The 17,503-nt window shown below is 45.0% G+C and overlaps 1 protein-coding gene across 4 annotated transcripts in view; it reads right to left on the bottom strand.

Annotated features, from left to right (window-relative positions):
• Positions 1-17,503, bottom strand: part of INSR (insulin receptor) — a 129,615-nt gene that overhangs the window by 96,627 nt on the left and 15,485 nt on the right. For all 4 annotated transcript variants that reach the window (XM_030879477.2, XM_030879478.2, XM_030879479.2 and 1 more), the window contains exon 2: positions 15,138-15,689. In XM_030879477.2, coding sequence (XP_030735337.1) covers positions 15,138-15,689 — 552 coding nt within the window. The remainder of the gene's footprint in view (positions 1-15,137; positions 15,690-17,503) is intronic.

Here is a 17,503-nt window from a genome sequence, read left to right as displayed (position 1 = left end):
TCTACATAGATGTAAAGGAGAATATGCCAACGAGATATTTAATAACATGCTATTAAATCTGAACATTTCAATGAAATGATCCCTAATAAAATACAAATCACAAAAGTTGACTCAAAAAGATCTCACCAGAGGTTAAAAAAAATTTTAGACTGAATTCTCTAACAAGCTGGTATACAAATTTTTCAAGTTACTAAAGAATTGTTTCCTCAAAAGTTTATTGCACCCTGTGATTTCTCTAACACATAATCGGTTTTTCAAGGAAGTGTTAGTCCTGATGCCATAATTCTAAAACATTTAAAATGGAAACTTGTCTCGTTCATTTTATGTGGCTAGGATATCAGATAACAAAACCTGATGAAGAGATTGCAAAATAAAACAGACCAAAAACGTAACACAGTTTATCTCGTGATCACAGGTGGCAAAGATCCATAAAAACAAAACAAAACAAACAAACAAAACAAAAAACAAAAAAAACCAAAACAAAACAACAACAAAAAAAACCAAAACAAAGCAAACCTAGCAAATCAAATTCAACATTATATTAAAAGCATAATTCATCACAACCAAGTAGGGTTTACCACACAGGAAAGCAGGGGTGATTTTATACTAGGAAATCTATTGAACATGATTGTCAGATAATACCATTGTTAAATATTTAATATTAGTCTTGAAGCCCTGGTCAGTAGAATAAGATTTAAAATGAAATGAGAGGTACAACATTTAGACGAGATTTTTTTTTTAATTGTAGAGAATAAAATTGCACACAATGAATAAAAATATTTAAAACCTACGAATCAATTTCACTAAAGGATCTGTATTCAGGAGAAATATGCTTATTCACAGTAGCAACAACTAACAACCAAAACTCCGTGTTACAGGAATCAGAAATCATCACAGCAAGAAATATACGGGATAAATATTTTTTAAAGCACCATATGAAAAGATTTGAAAAAACAGAGACACTGATCACATACCTGCATGGAAAGGAAAAATATTAAGGTATCAATTTCTCAAGTTAATTTATAGATTTTACAGATTAATGCAATTTTTTAATCAAAATTTCGGTGGATTTCATGTGTACTGGAGGAGGTAGATTTGGAGATTCTTAAATTCAACAAGAAGAAGAAACACTTTGAAAAAGTGTAATAGGAAAGAAACCTGAATCTATCATCAATAAAACATGTTCTAAATCTATAGTAATAAAACCAGCATATGGTGCTGAAGAGGCACAGATGAATGCAACAGAATTGATATCTCTGAAGCAGATCCTGGTTTTTTTATTGCACTTAATAAAAGATAAAGAAAACATCAAAAGTCTTTAGGAAAGGAATTGATTATTCAACAACTGGAATCCGGGAAATGAAATAACTACTAGGGAAAATCACTTTAGATTCTCAGTTATGCCATACACAGTCTTGGGTGTTTCATCAAGCTCTAAGTCCTGGCTAAAATGTTTCATGAGTCCCATTGTTGTTTCCCACCCTGGGATTTTGTGGCAAAAAAAAAAAAAAAAAAAAAGGTCACAAATGCTTCCCCTCCAATCCACAGGTGGCATCTATATCCACCCTCTTCCTTCAAGCTTGTCTTAGCCATGTTACTTGCTTTGACCAACGGAACATTAGCATACGTGATGCAAAAAGAGATTTGAAAAGCACTTGAGGGCTGGGGATTGATCTCTTGCTGCTCTTGGAAGCTGGAGCCCATCGTAGGATCCAAACCCAAGCTAGGGAGGGAGAAAAAATTGATGTCTTTTCTGCAGGGAGAAAAAACAAAGCATCCCAGCTGACAGCCAGCACTGAATTTGGCGCTCAATGCTGAGCCAAGAAGACAAACTCAGGCTGAGGTTCCCTCCCTCATTCCCTTATCCATCCTGAGTCTACTTCCTCTCTACCCACACCCATTCTATTCTGCTTACACTGAAAGCGCTCTGTTCCCGGTTCCCCAGAGAAAGAGGAGAAGCCGAGAAGGAGCTGACACATTCCTCACTCTTGGTCACCCATAGACATGATGACACTCTCACCCCCAGTCGACACACCTACCCCTTCCTTGTTCCTCTTGCTCAGATGTCCCTATAATGGCCTCTTTGTTACGTTCAACTTTCCTAAGACACTCCTTCCTCTATTCCAGAGACTCTCAAGGGCTTACAAAGGTCGAAAAAAAATTCATTGTTATACCTTATCTTCAAGGGGGGAAAAAAATCAAACTCAAAGTAGAGAAGAGGAATGGGATTTTAAAATTTTTATCAAAAGAAGAGGTATCAGAGCTTCCCTGGTGGTACAGTGGTTGAGAGTCCGCCTGCCGATGCAAGGGACACAGGTTCGTGCCCCGGTCCGGGAAGATCCCACATACCACGAGGTGGCTGGACCCGTGAGCCACGGCCGCTGAGCCTGTGCGTCCGGAGCCTGTGCTCCGCAACGGGAGAGGCCACAACAGTGAGAGGCCCGCGTACCGCAAAAAAAAAAAAAAAGAAGAGGTATCAGTTAAAAGTAAGGAAAAAACTTTGAGGCTGGTTCCCTTACCATTTCCTCATTACAGATGAGGAAACAGAGGCTAAGAAGAGCAAGTCCAAGGTCACACAATAGACTCAAGATTCACAACCAGCTTTGTCCGACTCTAGAGCTATCTTTAACCATGAAATGAAATGCTTCAGAGCAGTGCTACCCAATAGAACTCTCTGTGGTGATGGAAATGTCCTACGTCTGTGTTGTCCAAATGTGGTGAGTATGACCAAGGGAGAAAAGCTTCATTTTTAGTTCATTTTAACTTAGTCCCTTGTGGCTATTGGGGCTACCTCATTGGACAGCACAGCTCTAGAATGCCACCAAGTTGGTTCCACACCACCATCAAAGGTGGGACCCTCAACATCCTTACCCTCCCTGAATCCCATTCACCCACCCAGAAGTGGCAACTGAAAGATGATAAGACCTTAAGGGGAAAAGAGCATGAGGGTTATGGCCAAGCCTAGCAAAGACCTCCATAAATACTCAAACGTCCTCTAAAATAAAACAAATAGACAATTTGTTACCCGAAAACTGGGTTCCCCTCCGGGTAGATGTTGAACCAATGGACACAACCAAGCCAAAGATCGGGAGAAGAAAGGATTTATTATTACTTGCTCCAAGTAAGGAGAACACCAGGGATCTTTCCCAAAGCAACGTCTCCCCAAACAGCAAAATTGGGGAAGTTTTAAGCTAAGGGTGCATGCATATCTATGAGGGGACTTGAGCAGAGGAGAATTCAGGATAGAATTGGGCCAAAGGTTGACAGAGTCCAAGCTTTAGTTGGCTGAAGTCTGGGACATCATCCTTCCATCCTCCACCTGGGTGGGGGCTTTAGTTCCTGCAGAACTCTAAGGTATATTATTATGTATATAATATGTATGTATATTATGAGGAACCAGGACCCTGCCCTAAGGCTGCACTATTGTTTCTTGACTGTTCCTCCCTCGTTTCTGCATTCCCTCCCTTAAGATCATTAATTGCTGGGTGTTCCCTGGTGGTCTAGTGACTAGGATTCCAGGCTTTCACTGCTGTGGCCCAGGTTCAATCCCTGGTCAGGGGAACTGAGATACCGCAAGAGACCTATTCAAGGTAAGCATTACAGCTGGGCTTAAATCACAAAAGGGCTTAGGCCAAAATGGGTTCTCTTATGTCAAGAAAGCCATCCCTGGCTCTCTTTGTCCAGGGACTCCCTACCCTATCTGCTTACAAAACAATGCCATGCTACACTTATTCAGCTAGCAAGAACAGGTTCTGAAGAACTGATTAACATTGTCCACTCCCGGCTGGCTAGACCCCTTCCTAGAGCTACTTCATGGAGTCAGGAAAAACTCAGACATTCGTTTACCTCTGTATAGGTAACATTTGCACTTTTCATCAAGGGGGAAAGAATTGATGTCATTTTCGGACTTCTTTGATTCTGAATTTGTAACTCTTATGAACTGGGTCTATGTTAGCTTCCTTCCTCCTTCCTCCCAAGACCTGGGGGCCAACATGCCAACATATCCTCACTTTAGGTCCCGCATCTCCTATTTTTCATTCTACCAAATGCCCACCGCTGTTATTTGCATTCCCCAGTAGGAGACACTATCGCATAAATATAACCCTCCCAATGGCCAGGAGTCCTCAAATCAAGTCAGGCAGTGCACCAGGCTTGTGGGTCACAAAGACATCCTTTCGAAACTGAAAATCCGTGAAGAATTATGCCCTCATCTGAACCACATGGGCCTCTTTAAGACAATTCTCCAACTTTTTCTCCACCAAACTCATCCCACCGTGGGACATCTTTCCTTTCGCAGATTCACCTACTGCTTTACTTCTGACATGTCTCTCAAGGTCTTCTGACTATGCTGTCTTCTGTACAACCACGAATCCTGAGGTCAACTTCTTGGGTTTTTTTTTTTTTCTCGCCCTTGTAAAATTCCTCTGCAAATAACCTTCATACCTCCCTCGCTTATAAAAATAATTTTCTTAGCAAAAGAAAATTATTGCCTTGGTAAAGAACACAGAGTTTTGTTACAAAGTTCAGTCTGTGCCTTGTTTATCACGAACTGAAAAAGGGAGGCCAGTGAGTACTATTCGACTACATAACAAGATTTTCAGATTTCTGAAAAAGAAAAAAAATAATGATTGAAGAGCACACCACCACCCATAGCCACGCTCCAGAGAAGAAGTGGCCGAAATGATCACCTCTCAAAATGGTCTGTCGCGGGCTTCCCTGGTGGCGCAGTGGTTGGTTGGGAGTCCGCCTGCCGATGCAGGGGACACGGGTTCGTGCCCCGGTCCGGGAGGATCCCACGTGCCTTGGAGCGGCTGGGCCCGTGAGCCATGGCCGCTGAGCCTGCGCGTCCGGAGCCTGTGCTTCGCAACGGGAGAGGCCACAACAATGAGAGGCCCGCATACAGCAAAAAAAAAAAGAAAAGAAAACCCAAGTTTAAATAAAGTTAAATATGTTTCAAAAAAAAAGGTCTGTCGCAAATAGTGCTGGGGTGGGGGTGGGGCAGGTGTTAAATAAAGTCCACTGAAGGAATAGAACCTGAGTCTGACCCTGGCTCTGGGTCCAGAGGACTATGCCGAACTGTGCCATGAGAGAGCAGTCAGCAACATTCACACTGGGGGACGTGCCCCAGATGGAACGCCCAGTTCTCCAACAGGAAGAAGGGAAAGAAAAGAAAGGGATGGAGGGGGGACCTGTAGACAAGGGTTTTCACCCTCAGCACTGAGACATTTGGCCCTGGATCATTCTAGGTGGTGAGGGCTTTCTCTGCATCGTAGGGTTTGAGCGGCATCCCTGGCCTCCACCCACTCGATGCCAGTAGTACCCACCCCCCAAAACTTGCGACATCCAAAAATATCTCTAGACATTGCAAATGTCCCCTGGGGTGGGGGTGGGGGGGCAAGTCACCAAGGGAATCACTGCTGTAGGGCCAAAGAGATATATCCGTTTTTTTTAATGGTCAAGACTAAACTATATCGTCTAGAGAGTCACACTCGAGTGATAAAACTATACAGAAAGAAAGAAATGACCAGTAGAAAAGACAGGACAGTGACCATTTTAGGGAGAGAGAGGGGGCTGTGTCTGGGATGGGAACCATGGTAGGGCCTCTGGAGACAGGATTGCTGGCAAAGTACTACTGCTCAACTGGGGGAGGTGAGTTATGAGGTTGTTTGCTTTAAAGAAATTCATTAGGTTGTACATTTGGTTTGTGCGGTTTTCTGAATCTGTGTGTTCTTTGATAATCAAATGTTTATTTATTTATTTAGTTGCACCGGGTCTTAGTTGCAGCACGTGGGATCTTGGTTGCCGAGTGCAGGATCTTCAGTTGCGGCATGCAAACTCTTAGTTGTGGCATGCAGGATCTAGTTCCCTGACCGGGGATTGAACCCGGCCCCCCTGCATTGGGAGCATGGAGTCTTAGCCACTGGACCACCAGGGAAGTCCCTAAAATGATTTTTTAAAAAAATAAAACCAAAAGGAAAAAAAAAAAGGAAGAAAGGAAAAGAAAGAAACCTTGACTCTATACAAGGACATAGAACATACTTAAACATAGTACTACCAAATGACCCAGCAATTCTGCTCCTAGATATAGCCCCCCAAGAGAATTGAAAAGAAGTATTCAAACAAAAGCTTATACACAAATGTTCATAGCAGCCCTATTCACAATAGACAAAAGGTGGAAATAACTCAAATGTCTGTCAGTCGGTAAATGGATAAACAAGATATGGTATATCCATACAATAGAGTTTTACTCAGCAAGAAAAAGGCATAAAGTCCTGGTGTATGCTACAATGTGGCGAAAGCTCCAAACCACAGGTAATGAAAGACACAAGATGTAAAAGGCCACATGTTGTATGATTCCATTTATATGAAACATGCAGAACAGGTAAATCCACAGAGACAGAAAGAAGATTAACGGTTGCCAGGGGCTGATGGGAGGGAGAATGGGGGTGACTGCTAAAAGCACAGAGTTTCTTTGTGGGGGTGATGGAAAGTTCTGGAACTAGATAGTGGTGATGATTGCACAGCACGGCTTATGTGCTAAATGTCACTAATACTAAATCTTACGTGTATTTTACTACAGTGAAAAAGATTGTTTTTAAAGAATAGAAATCTTGAATGCTTCAGGTCAAGCCTGCTTTGCATATCTCCTGCTATGATATCCGATTTCTCTGCACACATGAAAACCTTAACCTTGTCACCACTAATGAGATACCCGTGTCAAGAGTCCTGTTTGCTTGCGGACAAGCGTTGCAAGTAGTCGATAAACAATGCTGGCGCTTCACACGCTGGGTGCCAATGTGACTAGGTGCCAGGGCTTGAAACCCTGTCCTTATAAGATCTTCCAAAGAAAACAGTTTCTTCCATAGGCGAGCACTTGGAAACACTCCATAGGTATAGCCTGTCCATCCAACTCCCTTCCTAGACTGCAGCCATCATTCAAGACCCAAGACCCTCCTTGATGGGACAAAAAAGAAGCAAAAAAAATCGTATAATAAAAAGGTCAAATGATCCTTTACCCAAAACCCTCCAGGCGTTCGACAGCTGTGGGCTTTATCTACCAGCTGCCCCTCCAGAGCCAATTTGGTGACCATACTTCATCCTGTGCCTCTGTGTCCTATGACTTGAGTCTGGGTTGGGAGACCTCAATCCACTTCCTAAACCTGGAATTGGAGGAAGGTGGCCCAATCTACTGCTACTCAGATGGCCCCACCCATGACAGACAACAGGGTCCCAGAGGAAAGCAATTATTTTTGTTTGTTTGTTTCCCACTCTTGACATTATTTATCTCTAAGCGTACGCAGGCATTTAGCCTGAGCTAGCAAAGACTCTAAGTCCAAGACAAAGAGAGGGGAGAGGGGGAAGGGGAGGTGGGGAGATTGAGAGGAGAGGGGAGATGGAGAGAGGGGAGAGGAGATAAAGGATACAATTTTCAAACCCCACCACCCACATCAGTTCTCTTTTACTGGGAAAGGGAATGTTCTATCAGGCACAGGTGTGTGGAGAGAGAAGTACTGACCACAAAGAGCATCTGGGCTCCCAGCCTGACAGGAGCTGAGGTCCACGGGACCTCCCTGGGGCATTTCAGGTGTTCAGCCACAAAGAACAGATTTTAATTCTGACAGAGGGTCTGGTGTCACAGTGGGAAATAACTCATTGGAATAATAATTCATTGGAATTTCATCAAGTAGGAGGGAGAAAAAGAAAAACTCGTCAGACCAGTTACCAAGTTACCAGACAGCCACATTTCCGTAATTATTTAACCCCACCCTACCTTCTTCCAAAGGATTGGGTTGATTCATTTCCCTAAGTGAAAAGGTAGCTAAATGGGTATCCCTATGTCTCCTCCAGGAAGCCAAGCACTTGTTAGAATTGTAAGTCTGTACCTTCACTAATAAATTGTTGGGTAGTACTGTCCCCAAGATGCCAGGTGACGATGAGGCTAACTGGTCTACCATTCTTCAGTGCATTCATGAACCTACTGAAACACTTTCTGCCTACCTAGCTTATTTCCTTATAGTTATTTCTTTGACTTTGTCCCAGACTCAGCAAGGACTTTGGGGTCCCAGCAACATACCTGGCTCAGCACAACTGTCCACTTAATATCAGTGGAAACAACACATCCTGAATATAGCCCCAAATGTAACCTCTGTGATCACTCCATCACACCTGCAGGTAAACTTCTGGCACTCAGAACACACGAGGGCACAAGCCTCTCTTCACAGCATGAGGCGACCTCCTTACACTTGCCCACAAGACCTCTGTGCTTTTGTCACCGCCTTTCCACCCGTCTGGAACACCCTTCCCCCTTATCCTCTTTCTAAGCATCATTTACCACCCAAATCAAACCACATCTCTTCAACCACTCCAATCTGAGACAATCTCTCTCCTTCTACAGATGCCCGTGACAGCTTACCATCAATCTCGGGGAAGGTAGGGGAGGCTCAGAAACATGGTCTCTAGAGCTCTTGTTCTTTCCTGCTATACAAAATCTAATCATCTCCAAAAATAAAGTTCATTTAAAATCTTCCAGGGACTTCCCTGGTGGCGCAGTGGTTGAGAATCCGCCTGCCAATGCAGGGGACACGGGTTCGAGCCCCGTTCCGGGAAGATCCCACGTGCCGCGGAGCAACTAAGCCCATGTGCCACAACTACTGAGCCCACGTGCCGCAACTACTGAAGCCCGCGTGCCTAGAGCCTGTGCTCCGCAACAAGAGAAGCCACCACAATGAGAAGCCCGTGCACCGCAATGAAGAGTAGCCCCCGCTCACCGCAATTAGAGAAAGCCCACGCACAGCAACGAAGACCCAATGCAGCCAAAAATAAATAAATAAATTTTTAAAATATATATTATATGATATTGCTTATATGTGGAATCTAAAAAAATGCTACAAATGAACCTATTTACAAAACAGAAATAGAGTCACAAATGTAGAAAACTTAAGTTTACCAAGGGGTAAGGGTGGGAGGGATAAACTGGGAGATTAGGATTGACACATACACACTACTATATACAAAACAGATAACTAATAAGAACTACTGTATAGCCCAGGGAACTCCACTCAGTACTCTGTAATGACCTTATGGGAATAGAATCTAGAAAAGAGTGGATATATGTGGATATCGTATCGTATAAGTGAATATATGTATAACTGATTCACTTTGCTATACGGCAAATAGAATAGAATAGAATCTAGAAAAGAGTGGATATACGTGGATATCGTATCGTATAAGTGGATATATGTATAACTGATTCACTTTGCTATACAGCAAATAGAATAGAATAGAATCTAGAAAAGAGTGGATATACGTGGATATCGTATCGTATAAGTGGATATATGTATAACTGATTCACTTTGCTGTACAGCAGAAACTAACACAACATGGTAAATCAACTAGACTCCAATAAAAATTAATTTTAAAAAAAGAAAAGAAAAAGAGGGGATGAGAAGGGCTATAGGAAAAAGCAACCAGAATGTCGGCAGGGGCAAATTCTAGGGCATCTCCCCACCCCAGCTTTCTTTGTTCTCTGCAGTTCCCCAACTTTTCACAATGAGCTAGGAAAGCACAACGGTTAAGGGCTCGGATTCTGAGCCAGAATACCTGGGGTTTGGGTTCAAATCCCAGCTCTACTACTTACTAGCGATGTGACCCTGGGCAAGTGGCTTAATCTCCTGGGACCTCCAGGACCTCATCTGTAAGGAGAAATTGCTGGGAGACCTTGCTGCAGTATGGTAAGCAAAGCGCTTAGAACAGTGTCTGCCACAAAGCAAGCCTTCACTGTCGAGATGATTCTGATTATTACAGTACCAAAGGCAAAGTTAAAAAAATGAAAAATGGAACAAGGGGAGAACAGTTGTAATCTGAAGCTCAAACCTCTGTCTAAAAGCAAACCCTTCGGGCTTCCCTGGTGGCGCAGTGGTTAAGAATCCGCCTGCCAAGGCAGGGTACACGGGTTCGAGCCCTGGTCCGGGAAGATCCCACGTGCCGCGGAGCAACTAAGCCCATGCGCCACAACTGCTGAGCCTGCGCTCTAGAGCCCGTGTGCCACAACTACTGAAGCCCACATACCTAGAACCTGTGCTCCACAACAAGAGAAGCCACCGCAATGAGAAGCCCGCGCACCACAATGAAGAGTAGCCCCCGTTCGCCGCAACTAGAGAAAGCCCCGCACAGCAACGAAGACCCAACGCAGCCAAAAATAAATAATAAATAAAATTAATTTTAAAAATAAATAAATAAATCAAAGCAAACCCTTCAAGAGAGAATGTACATGCACTTAAATAGGTAGTGTTTAATATAAATGGAGCACCTCAGCTTTCAGAGACTCTGAAACATGGATGGAAACTCAAACTCAGGAAGGAGAGAATCGCCTCCCTTTGCCTCCTGCTCCTGCCGTATGTGGCATCAACGACCAGTTTCCTGGCACCCATCGTGCCCCAGACTCACCCACCCCCTAACTGGCAGCGAGCAGCTGGGGTGGCCTCCCAGGAAAAAAAAAAAAAATGCCAGTGGGTTTTCCTGGGGCAGCTGGTCAAGCAAGTCCTGTGGTTTCTGTTCCCCGCCCCCCCACCGAAAGCCCAGAGCTTGGGGTCCCCAGAGCCTCGGAAGCTGAGGCACCAGGTAAGCACAGTGATCTTCCCTCTGGGGCCACAGGTCCGAGCACCCAGCTCTCATCAGCAGGTCACACGGTGGGCTTTCCTCTGCCTGCCCCAAGACCAAAGTCAGAAATGGAGCCAAGCTTTGGCAGACACTTACCCAGTGGCTGGTCTGCCCAGAAAGGGTAGTGGACTCATGGTGTCTAGGAGAAGCTTCCAGAAAATTCACAAAGTGTCAAGGGCTGGGATAAGTGTACCCCGTGCATCATTTCATTTAGCTCCCAAAACTGCAACCCTGACAAGCAGGTGCCGTAATTACCCTCACTCTTCAGATGGGGAAACACTGGTTTGGTCCAGCTCATGAGCCATGACCGGCAAAACAGGACTCCGAACAATTCTCGTAACCACTTGGAAACGGGTCCAGTGAGGCTGACCTTCGGGTCTTTATGACACACCTATGTGGGGGGAGGGGAGATATTTTCTGAAGACTAGTTTAGGTCTCCATCCCATGCTTTCACCCACAGATCCCCCTCTTGTAACTCTTCCTACAAGTGCATTCAGTCACATATTCAATGTCTATATTTGCCATCAGAAGGTCCTCTCCAAGGATGCAGGGGCTTGTCCCTACTGTGGCCCTGAGGACCCCAATACCTGACACATAGTAGGTTCACAATAAACACATTTTGTGACCCAGCTCACAAAGACTCCATCTCCACTCTGCCCATCCAAGGCTCCTTGCACTTGGCCTCCGTTGGCATCTCCACCCCAAATATGTAGACAGAGTGATGGAGAAGAAGCATCTCAAGACATACACCACAGTGACTTTCCTTTTAAATACTTTCACCACTGAGAACCTTCTTTTCCTCTCTCTGCCAAAAGCAGCATTGTTTTGGGATCAGGTGGAAAAAGGGACATTTTAGAGAATGTTTAAACTGTGTTCAGAGGACAACCCAACACCTTCATCCCAAATGCTGACCAGACCTTAGATGTTTCCAGAACCTGGCAATCATGCAAGAAAGCGGCTCAAGGAGGTGTTGGAGAGGATTCTGGGGGAATTGAGGGCTTGCCAGATAGTTTTCACAGGTCTGTGTCTGTTGCCTAAGACAGGGAGGTATCTTCTAAAGGCTCATTTCGGTCCGTTTAGCATTCAAAAATCCCATGAAATGGTGTGTAAGCCACAACAACAAAGAAACATAAGCATTTTAAAAGCCAGAAATGTACACCCAGGTTCATAGCAGCATTATTCACGATAACCAAAAGGGGGAAACAACCCAAGTGTCCGTCGATAGAAGAATGGATAAACAAAATGTGGTCCATCCATACAATGGCATATTATTCAGCCCTAAAAAGGAAGGAAATTCTGACACCTGCTATGACATGGATGAACCTTGAGAACATTATATTCAGTGAAATAAGCCAGACACAAAAGGACAAATACTACATGATTCCACTTATACGAGGTCCCTAGAGAAGTCAAATCCATAGAGACGGGAAGTAGATGGTGGGGGCCAGGGGCTGGGGGAGGAGATGGGGAGTCAGTGTTTCATGGGGACAGAGTTTCAGTTTGGGAAGATGAGAAAGTTCTGGAGATGATGGTGGGGGTGGTTGCACGACAGTATGAATGTACTTAATACCACTGAGCTGTGTATTTCAAATGGTTAAGATGGTAAACTTTATGTTACGTGTATTTTACCACAATTAAAAAACTGAAAGGGAAAAAAGCCTGAGCTGAGTTATTCTTGATAGACAAGAGTGTAGGTTCAAAAAACAATCATTTCTTGACATCTGTGACCAGGACAGGACAACGCTTCCCCTAGGGGACACCACCACTGATTACAAACCAGGAGCAAACATCGATGCCAGATGCCAGGAACAGGTATCTGGCAGGTCTCCGCCACAGCCGTACGTGCAGAACCACACCTTCTTCAGTGATGAAACCCCCAGTGCTGGCAAAACAAGTCCTGCTCTCAAAAGCACAAGATAAAAAATTTTAAAAATAAAAAAACCTGCTCAAAACATCAGGGACATTTTTGCAGATAATACCATCCTGGATATTTTGACTAAAATGAGTACAGAAATAAATCCACAGAGGAATGTCTTAAATTATATCTCAAGATATGTAAGCCTGGAGCATTTCAAACAAGAACCTGAATTTGGAAAACGGAGCATTGAGATAAAAGACTATTCACTGTTTTCCCTGGTACCCCAGCTAGAAGTAGCTCACCCGTCTTTAAACAGAGGGGGGCACCCACACACACAACACACCACACACACACACACACACACAACTATTTTTGTGTCTCAGATGCGGTGCAGACCCCAGCCATCTTTTCTTAGCTGTGTGGCCTTAGGCAAGTTAAGTAACCTCTCTGGTCTCTAAAACAAAGATAACGGGGCTCCCCTTGCAGCTGTGTGTCCTTGTAACATGGTAGGTCCTACACAGCCTCTCCTCCCCTCACCATCAGAGAACACCACCCCCTCACCTCCAAATTCATCTGAATGGTCTCTCCCACCCAACTTATTCACCCACACCCCGACCCCCACCCCCACCTCGAAGTCTCCCTGTTCTACGAAATTCCAAACCCACAGGTGGTCCTCTACTTCAGCCAAGACTCTGCCCCAGCTTTGATCCTTCTTCTTGGTCATAGCTTGGCTTCTCTGCGTCCCTGACCTACCGACGTTCTCAAGATTTTTCCACAATATAATAATCATCGTTCCCTCCTATATCTACAAACCACCAGATTCTCTTTTCCTTCACCAACTGCCCTCTCAAAAGGGAGGTCTCCACTCTCTCACCTCCTGTTTCCTCCCTTCCAGCATTCACAGAATGGAAGGACTCCCTGGGGCTCGAAGGAGTCCTCCCTGCTGAGTCTATAGAATCTACTCAGGACTCACCCTGTGTGGCTTCCCCATAGCTTTGGGCTCAGGTGAGAAGACCCTCCTTTCTCCCTTCCCTTATCTTTCGTGATACAACCCTTAAGCCCTCCCTCCCCCCCCACCCGCTCACTTTCTCCATCTCACATTTGCTAAGTCTTCCCAGGGGATTTCACAACGTGTGAAAAAAGTCAATAAAACAATAAGCAAGTAACGAGTGTGTGTGTGGAACTAGACTTTCTGGATATCAAAACATTATAAAACTATACGTATTAGAAAAGTAACAGCCCTGGTGCAAGAAAGGGCAGACATATTTATGGATACCCAGAAATGACCCCAAATTGATGACGAACAGGTAAATTTCTGCAATACCTGGGGTTGAGACGCCAACTAGTTATTTGGGGGGAAATGGATACCCTTTTGAATCACAAACAGGTCCCAAATGCCCAGGACAAAAATTTTTTTAATGATAATAATTAAAGTTATAGAAAATTTGGAGGAAAAATACGTTCATTTTATGGATAGAAAGGGACTTTCTAAGCATAAAATAATGAGAGGCATGCACAAACCCAGCTCTGAACTCCATAAACATTTTAAGCTTCTCTGGCAATGGACAGCCAGAGTATATTCGTCAAAAACACCTGAACAGAAACACCTGAAAACATAACTGGCAAAGAGTTAACAGTCTTCGCTATGAAAACAACATGCAGATTAATACTTCGAAAACCACTAAGGTACTAAAAGATAAATGGACAAAGGATATGAACAGGAAGAGAAAACCCAAATGATAAATAAACATGTTTTAAAAGGTTCAACCCTGATAGCAATCAAAGAAATGCAAATAGAAACAATGACAACACACCAGCTCCTCCTTCCGGTAAATTATGAAAGATTTTTCAAACAACACTCAGAGCTAGCCAAGGTGTTCCCTCTCAGCCATTGCTAGGAGGAGTGCCCGTTGGTACGTTTCCGGAAAGCCATTTGGCAATCGGTATCAAGAAACTTTGACCCAGAAATTTCACTTCTGGAAGAGCAAAACCCGAAGGAAAAAAAAAAAATGTTCGATAAAGCTTCGACACCAAAACGTTCATCCCTCTTTGTGGAAACTAGAAATAATCTAAATGCCCAACGACAGAGAACGTTAACTAAATTCAGACACAACAGAGCCACTAGCAGGAAGTATCCCCCCAAAACTGTGAAATAAGGATGTTTTGCTTTTATCCTTTACACAGTTCTTTTTCCAAATGTCTACCCCAAGCAGTCATACTTCTGGAATCAGGTAAGAAATACATTTGCTTTTGTTTTGTGTTGTTTTTGACAGTAAAGCCCATTCTCATCTGGTCTCTCAAGCAAGAGGAACATTCAACCATCTAGCTCAGGAGTTGGCAAAATCCGGCCCGACACTTGGTTTTGTAAATAAAGTTTTATTGAAACACCGCCACGCCCACTTGTTTATTGTGCCTCCTTGCAGGGTGGCTGCTTTCCCGCTCCAATGGCAGGGCTGAGTAGTTGCAACAGAGACCATACAGACCTCAAAGTTTAAAGTATTTAACATCTGAGTCTTTGCAAAAACGGTTTGCCACCACCTGAGCTAGTGAATGTCTCCAGCTTCTTTCTAACGAACAAGCCACGAGAAATGGCTTAGAACCCCCCAAAACCTCAACGTACCTTTCTGGCAGTGGCTGTGCGTCCAACACCGCTCCACAAATTGCCCGTTGATGACGGTGGCAGGGCAGTTGGTCTTGCCCTTCGCAGCGCCTGGACAAATGTCCCCACACTCCTCATTGTCGTCTTTGTTCAGCACGATGTAATTATCCTCCACGGAATCCAGGATGCGAGACCAGTCGATAGTGGCCAGGTAGCAGAGTTCATTGTTCTTCTCGATGCGAACGGAGCCCCGGGTGATGTTCATCAAGTTGTAGAGGCCAAGCTCCTTCAGGTGAACCATCTCGAAGATGACCAGCGCGTAGTTAAAGAAGAGGCGGGAGCCCCGGATGACCGTGAGGTTGGGGAACAGGTCCTTCAGGCTCTCCAGCCCGTAGACCCGGAAGAGCAGCAAGTAATCAGTGATCATGATGAGCTTGGGGAAACTGAGGTCTCGGAAGTCCTCAGGTCTCGTTTTGAACATCAATAGGATCTGCAAATGTCCTTCGATGACCGAGCAGTTGGCCAGCTCGTGCAGCCGGGTGAGGTTATTCCGGATATCCATGCCGGGGCACACTAGAAGCGCAAACAAGCAGAGAGCAAGACAAGTGAACAAACACCCCCCGGATGGTTTATAAGAATTAGTGGCAGGGCCAGCCACATGAGCATGTGACCTGGGTCCCACGCCCGCTCAGAAGGGCCCTGCCCTTGGCTTACTGCTCTTCCGTCTTGAAATCCTTAATTATTTTTGAGTGAGGGGTCCCAAGGTTTCATTCTGCACTGCACCCTGTAAATTCTACAGCCAGCCCAGTTCAGTGGCTTTCTCTGTAAGGTGTCTGTGCCTAAGTAATTACTCCTGAAAGGCAAATCATCATCATCATAATTCCTTTGGCAGGACCCATTAGAAGCCTTAAAAGCATCGCATCAAACATGATGCAGTGAAGACATTGGGATTACAGGGGATTGAGTAATGCAGCAGGTGTGGAAGGGGAAAGGGGAGCCGTCCCCAGTGCGTTGGTGTGGAAGATCTTCAGGAAATGGATTTATGAGGATAAAGGTGCCCACATCAGAAATGGGGCAAGGAGGGCTTCCCTGGTGGCGCAGTGGTTGAGAGTCCGCCTGCCGATGCAGGGAACACGGGTTCGTGCCCCGGTCCGGGAAGATCCCGCATGCCGCGGAGCAGTTGAGCCCGTGAGCCATGGCCGCTGAGCCTGCGCGTCCGGAGCCTGTGCTCCACAGCGGGAGAGGCCACAACAGTGAGAGGCTCGCGTACCGCAAAAAAAAAAAAAAAAAAAAACAGAAATGGGGCAAGGAGAGCTGACTTTGTTTTGTCAATTCTCCCACTTTCCTAACACTCCTTCCCAACCCGCCCTCCTGGCAGGCAGCCAAGGTCTAATTACCTTTTACCTGGGTGTGGCAAGGGCTTCCCAGAGACTCTGATCTCCCCTGCACAAACACCCTGCACACCCATTCTCCTGCAGGTGGTCCCTCCCTTGCTCGGACACCCTCTATGTCTCCCCATGACCCTGCACTTTCCTCTCGCGGCCCTCAAGGTTCTGCCCCACCACCCCCTGCACCATGTGAAACAGGCCTGCCTACTACTCTCCAATTCCAAGGGGGCCTTCTCAAGCCTTCCCTATAATATGACCTATGAAAAGGAATAAGTGAAATAATGCAGGCACCCAAGCAGTGGCTGGCACACAGTACGTGCTCAATTAATGTCAGCTATTTTGTTGCTGTTCATTTCTCCCAAACATATCACGGTGTCACCTCTAGGCTCCGTGCCTTCATTCCCCTAGACCAGGGTGGGAAAATATTTTCTATAAGGGCTCAGATAGTGAATACGTTCAGCTTTGCAGTCAGTCTCTGTTTAGACTACTCCACTCCGCCATTATAGCTCAAAAGCAGCCAGAGACAGTGAGTGGATATGGCTGTGTTCCAATAAAACTTTATTATAAAAGCAGGCTGTGGGTTGGTGTTTCCCCCTGGGGTGGTAGTTTGGTGACCCTTGCCTTAGTCCAACAAAGTCCAACAGAACTTCTGCAATGATAGAGATGTTCTATATATGCACTGGCCATTATGGAAGCCACCAGCCATTTGTGGCTGTCTAGCCCTTGAAATGCGACTGATATAAGACTGAGGAACTGAATATTTGATTTTACTTTAGATAGTGTAAACAGAAATAGACACATGTAGCTAGTGGCTACTGGACTAAACAGGGTAGCCCTAGCCCCTCTGACTGTCAAAGTCCTTTATACCTTAGCTCCCTATTTTGAAATCCAGCTCATCATCCTTCAAGATCCAGTTCAAATGTCACCTCCTCCAGGAAGCCTTCTCTGATTTCCTTTCCTCCATATACTTATTTGGATCTTTCCCTCCTCCTGTGTTCC

Source organism: Globicephala melas, chromosome 3, assembly GCF_963455315.2.
Source record: "Globicephala melas chromosome 3, mGloMel1.2, whole genome shotgun sequence".
In the NCBI taxonomy this organism is placed as follows: Eukaryota; Metazoa; Chordata; class Mammalia; order Artiodactyla; family Delphinidae; genus Globicephala; species Globicephala melas.
The sequence above is the reverse complement of the archived record's forward strand: the minus strand, read 5'-3'. Positions and strand labels throughout refer to the sequence as shown.